Source organism: Nanorana parkeri, unplaced genomic scaffold, assembly GCF_000935625.1.
Source record: "Nanorana parkeri isolate BGI_ZX_2015 unplaced genomic scaffold, ASM93562v1 scaffold560, whole genome shotgun sequence".
NCBI classification, from domain to species: Eukaryota; Metazoa; Chordata; class Amphibia; order Anura; family Dicroglossidae; genus Nanorana; species Nanorana parkeri.
The window spans coordinates 636,858-642,101 of record NW_017306828.1 but is presented as its reverse complement, the minus strand read 5'-3'; the positions used below and the strand labels follow the sequence as shown (position 1 = coordinate 642,101).

Here is a 5,244-nt window from a genome sequence, read left to right as displayed (position 1 = left end):
ATTTTAGTGTGGGGGGTGCCCTAGTTTTGTCTTGCCTAGGGCAGCCCCAAACCAGAATATACCACTGCATGAGAGCTTACAATCTAAAGGGGAGGGGCATGTGATAGAAAAGGTGGTAGCCGTGTGGGTATGGATTGTTTTTAAGAAAGTTCAGCAGTTGGGTAAAGGCGGGATAGATTTCCCCTGAAGAGAGGAGTCTTTAGGGATCGCCTAAAGGCAGAGTAGGAGATAACCAGACAGGTTGGGGGTAGGGAGTTCCAAAGGATAGGAGAGACTCTAGAGAAGTCCTGGAGGTGAGCATGTTATTTAAATGATGGGTGAAGATTCGGTCTGATTTCGGGATTGCCTTTTTAAAAGATGCAATAAAAATTCTGACTGGAGTTCAGCTTTAAGTATGCTTTGCTCTATAAAGCGGGCGATACATCTGTCACATTCTCCTCTGATTTGTCTGTGGGTGTTCTGCAGATTGTGAGTCACCGCTCCTTGTGCTGATTCCAGCACTGTGGGTAGCGGGTGACTCAGAGTGCAGAGAGATAGAAGGAAACTTATCTTGTTCTAAGTAATGAGTATTCATGTGCCAGCCCCCCCCCCCTTCCTCCTTCCTTTTTTTTTTTTTCTTTCAGGTGGCAGCAAGCCAGGTAATTCGGGTGCAAATGTAGGACAGAATAAGTGTGATATTGCCAAAATACATTGCCGAACATTTAAAGTGTGTCAAACTAACTTTTTTTTCTTTTATTATTATTATTATTATTATTTTGTGTGGAAGGGTTATTTGGTGTCCAAATCCCAAGATATCACCAGCGCGCCATCTTCCGCTGAGAAGACGGACACTTTGTCACCAACCGGAAGCAATGTTTCCTGTTGGTGACAATAAAGGTGTCTTTTCATCTGAACGTGGAGTGCTGGTGATATAACGAATTGGGTCTTATGTTGTGGCGATGCCATCTACCATTTCACAATAGGACCCTTATATGATTGGGTCTGAGTGCTGTATGGAGTGCCCTGGCCTTTTTGGATTTATGAGTTGCTTTCTGAGTCCCTATGGGGAGATTCACCCTCTCTGCTTGTCCTAGTGACCAGAAAGTGATGGGAAGTCTAATGTTTTACAGTTGTCACCTGTACTGGTGTCCCTATTGGAGGATTTTCCATGACTTCCTCTCCAAGAGAGATTTCCTCTTACATCCTGGTGTGTATTCATTTTCCCCTCCATTCAAGACTAAAAGAGCTGATGGGGAACTAATCTTTTTCCCATCTATCTAACTAAAGTAAAGTGGTTCTAACTATGACTGGGCTTTAAAATCAGCTTCTATCAGGTAAGGTTGGTTATTTGCGATTGCAGAGTTAAAACAGGATGGGGTTATTGATTTCTGGTTCTGCTGTAGGCCTAAAATGTTTCCTTTTCTTACCAGCAATATTTAAAACCGAGAAAAAGTGATTACTTTAGCCTATATAATGCTGAGATCTGTGTTTGTAGTTTTCCTGTAAAGGATATTCCTGGATGTCTAGTTTCTTTTGGGTACACTGTATGCTCAAGTGTATGTGGGCAATGCTCTAAATTAAGTTCAGGTGGACAAAGCCAACTTCACAAAGACATGGTTTGACCAGTCTCGTATGGAGGAATTTACCAAAAGAAACCCCTTTTTGTAAAGAACAAACACAGTTAAAGGAGCCACAGTTACAGACCAGCGTAACCTATATGAAATATATCAAACGATTCCTTAATTCCACAATCAAATAAACTTGTTTAAACCCTGCACCGCACTCAGATACTTTAGATTAAAAACATGCTGACAACTTTGTCAACCTTACACTATGGCTTTGAGTCACTGACCGGCGTATGACACCTAAATTACTATTAAGAGGAACAAAACTCCAGGTCTTCTCTCTTTTATGCCTTATTGGTGTGGAGGAACTTAAGTGTCCTGCACAGAGCCCTGACCTCAACCCTACTGAACACCTTCTGGGCTGAATTGAAATGTTGATTGTGAGCCAGGCCTATTCCTCCAACATCAGTACCTGACCTCACAAATTCCCACAGACACTCCAACGTCTTGTGTACAGACTTCCCAGAAGAGTGGAGGCTGTTATAGCCCCAAAGGAGATCCAACTCTATATTAGGGTTCATGGTTTTGGAATGGAAAGTCAAACAATCTCATAGGAGGTGTAATCGTGATGCGTCCGCATACTTTTAGCCATATAATTTCAATCTACATTGGCAGTATTTTAGATAGGTCTATCTTCTATTCTTCCACATTGCTGATTCTTTTTTTCTCCTCCACAGAGAAAGACATACCACCTCCTTCTCCTCTTCCTCCACCTCCACCTCCAGTTAGCAGGAAGGTGTGGTTGGTGTACTCCGAAGATAACAAACAGTACATGAATGTGGTAATCAGGTTGACCGATTTTATGCGGCTGGCATGGGGCTTGGATGTAGTGCTGGACCGCCTTCATGTTCAAGAAATGGGCACGATTGGTCCCATGGCTTGGCTGGGCCGTCAAAAGAACGAAATCGAAAAAGCAGAAGGGACGATTCTGATACTTTGTTCCAGAGGGGTGCAAGAGAAGTGGAAGGCGATGCAAAATGTTAAGGAGCAGAAGATGAATTCGAGGGAGGACCGAGAACACTTAATAGAGGACCTCTGCACCCCTGCCTTATCACTCATTCTCCCAGACTTCCAGCATGCAAAGCCCTACAATCGCTATGTGGTAGCATATTTCAGCAGCATCTCCACACCTGCAGACATACCCTCACTGCTGGAAATCTGTCCAAAATATTCATTGACTGAAAACCTGCAAGATCTTTTCTTCCGGATCCAGAGACAAGAACAGCACCAACCACGCTTGCAGCTAACTGTCAGCTATGATGAGCATCCAAGCTACCGGCGTTTAGTAAAAACAATTGAGAGGTGCAGGAAATGGCAGGAACAGAACTTAGGTTGGTTTGAGAAAGAGTGTTTGGTCATACCAGTTGAGGACCTGGGAGACACAGAGGAGGAAGAGGATGTGGATGATAATGCAACCCGCAAAGTCTATCCAGTACCTTATTGTCCTCAAACTTCAGTCTCTGTGGTGCATCCATTTATCATGGAGCCAGATCTAGCCAAGGTTTTAGATCCTACAATTGTGATTGGAACTCCAAGCACCCTAGTTGAACCTTTCCTGTCTCATGTAGATCCTTCAGTATTAATTGTACAACCATTACATCAAGACGTAATATCCGAGGCAGTGTGCATACAAGAACCATGGGTGGTGGGAGAAGATTCATCACTTGAAGGACTCAATAGATATCCATTGAGACAAGAAGTTTCCATCCAATCTGACCAAGCTGCCCTCTCTATAGAGCAGCTCATGGAAGCCCAAAAAAGATTTTTCCAGAATTCCATGGAGATTACAGATTTGTCCTCTGACATGGAATTTATGGATGCTCCAGGTCAAGATTTGCTTGTCCCCATCATGGGTCAGCCAGTAGGAGTTGGTGAGCAGCTCCATGAGATCTTTCTTGATGAACAGTTAATGCCTCCTGCAGTGCACCCTGGTACAGGTCTGCTTGATATGCATTCCATACAGCTTACAGATCAGGGATACAGCAGCTGGAACCCACACGAGATGGGCTTAAAAGCAATACAGAGAGAGTCATTGAAATTTCTCCTGCAAAATGAACAAGTATGAAAAAGGCTTGGGTAGCCTACCTTTCTACCAGACCAGTACTCAGCCAGTCAGTTCCCAGGAGCCAATGACACCAATTGATGCAATTTTGCCAGTTCCTGGATAGTGCAGATGTCATCACCTTAAAGGGGACTTCTGTTGTTTTCAAACATTCGAAAAGTGCCTAAATTAACTCTCTTTTGTACTGTGTGTACCCGTGTACGTATAGTACTATCGAAACTATACTTGTATGTAAGAGGACTTCCAGTACCTTTTTGTATTTTGTCCACTCTTGGAGCCTTAGCCCACCTTTGTCCGGTTGGTTCTGTTCCATGCAGTCTTCTCTGTCTGGTAGCACATGATGGTCTGAAGCTGTAAAAGTTGGTCCTGGCCGGTGCTTTTTTATTTTAAACTGCTTTCTGAGAGGTCACATTTCAGATAGCATGAAAAGGTTGGCAATTGTGCAAGTCAATGGAGAGGGCTTAGGTGCAGAGGGAAGGAAGTTCCGGCACAAAGCTGCTTCATGTCATACCTAGGTGAAGGAACTCTTTGAGGCCTTGTTCACACCAAGCGTGTTCCAGGAGCAGAGCAGTTGCAGACCTAGGGTTGCCACGTTATATAGGGGGATAACAATCCCCCTATATAATAGCAAAGGCACACTGACAGGTCCTCTTTATGGAGACATTAGGGGTCTCTAGGACCCCTAATATCACCTGTGGACCCCAAAAGAAGCTGATGAAGCAGAGATCTGGAATTTGGCCGTGCGTGCCCGCTAGGGGGCGCGCGCGAGCAGAAAAAAATTGCAGTCTGGAGACGGCAACCCGCAAATGCAGCAGTGCCGTCCGTCCGTTTTTTTACTACGGGCGGACGGCAAGAGGTTAAGATAGGGGCTACTGGCCCCCCACTGAAAACAGTCTCAACTGTGATATTTACATATGAATGGGCGGCGCTATTTACATATGAATAAGCCGCAACTCATTCTTCCCAAAAAATGTCTGCGTGTCGCTAGAGTGTTCGAGTTTCGCTTGAAGAAAAGGTGGCAACCCTATGCAGACCGGATCAAAACCGTCCAATGTATTCCAATGGAATTTTGGGCTCTAGTTCACATCGCAGCGTTCAATTCCAGAGCATGTAAAAAAACTGCCGCAAGCCCTATTTTACCTGCTCTGGAACGCATGCAAACGCATGAAAAATGCAAATTCCCTGGAACGCACTGAAAGCCCATTTTTAAACAAAAAATAATACATTTTTAACCAAAAACGGCCCGGAACGCATAAAAAAAACGCGGCACAACCCACTGCACTGTGTGTGCAGAAACTCATGCAGATCAGGTCTGCATTTGGTGTAACAAACCCTTAGGGAGAGAGATTACATGAACCTGCAGGAACATTCATTCATAACTAGCAAGGGGACGAAGGCGAATCTAGATAAATCTATGTATAAGGTAGGAACCCCTTTAAAGACCCAGGTCGCAGATGTACTGCCTTAAATTTATGCAGGCCCCACCCTTTAGGTCTCCAGGGGGAAATGTACACGCCTAAAAAATAAAAATGAGAATATACTGAATCATATACATAAGCAGATGCTTCCTTGAATTCT

At 44.1% G+C, this 5,244-nt stretch overlaps 1 protein-coding gene across 1 annotated transcript; it reads left to right on the top strand.

Moving 5' to 3' along the window:
• The first annotated feature begins 2,306 nt into the window (after positions 1–2,306).
• Positions 2,307–3,669, top strand: LOC108791568 (interleukin-17 receptor A-like). The gene has a single exon (XM_018562086.1). The coding sequence runs from the start codon at positions 2,377–2,379 to the stop codon at positions 3,667–3,669; it is 1,293 nt and encodes a 430-aa protein (XP_018417588.1). The 5' UTR covers positions 2,307–2,376.
• The last annotated feature ends 1,575 nt before the right edge of the window (positions 3,670–5,244 follow it).

Bases quoted from the DNA above. Each gene is read 5' to 3' on its own strand.
- LOC108791568 (XM_018562086.1), top strand. From the start codon at position 2,377: ATGAATGTGGTAATCAGGTTGACCGATTTTATGCGGCTGGCATGGGGC.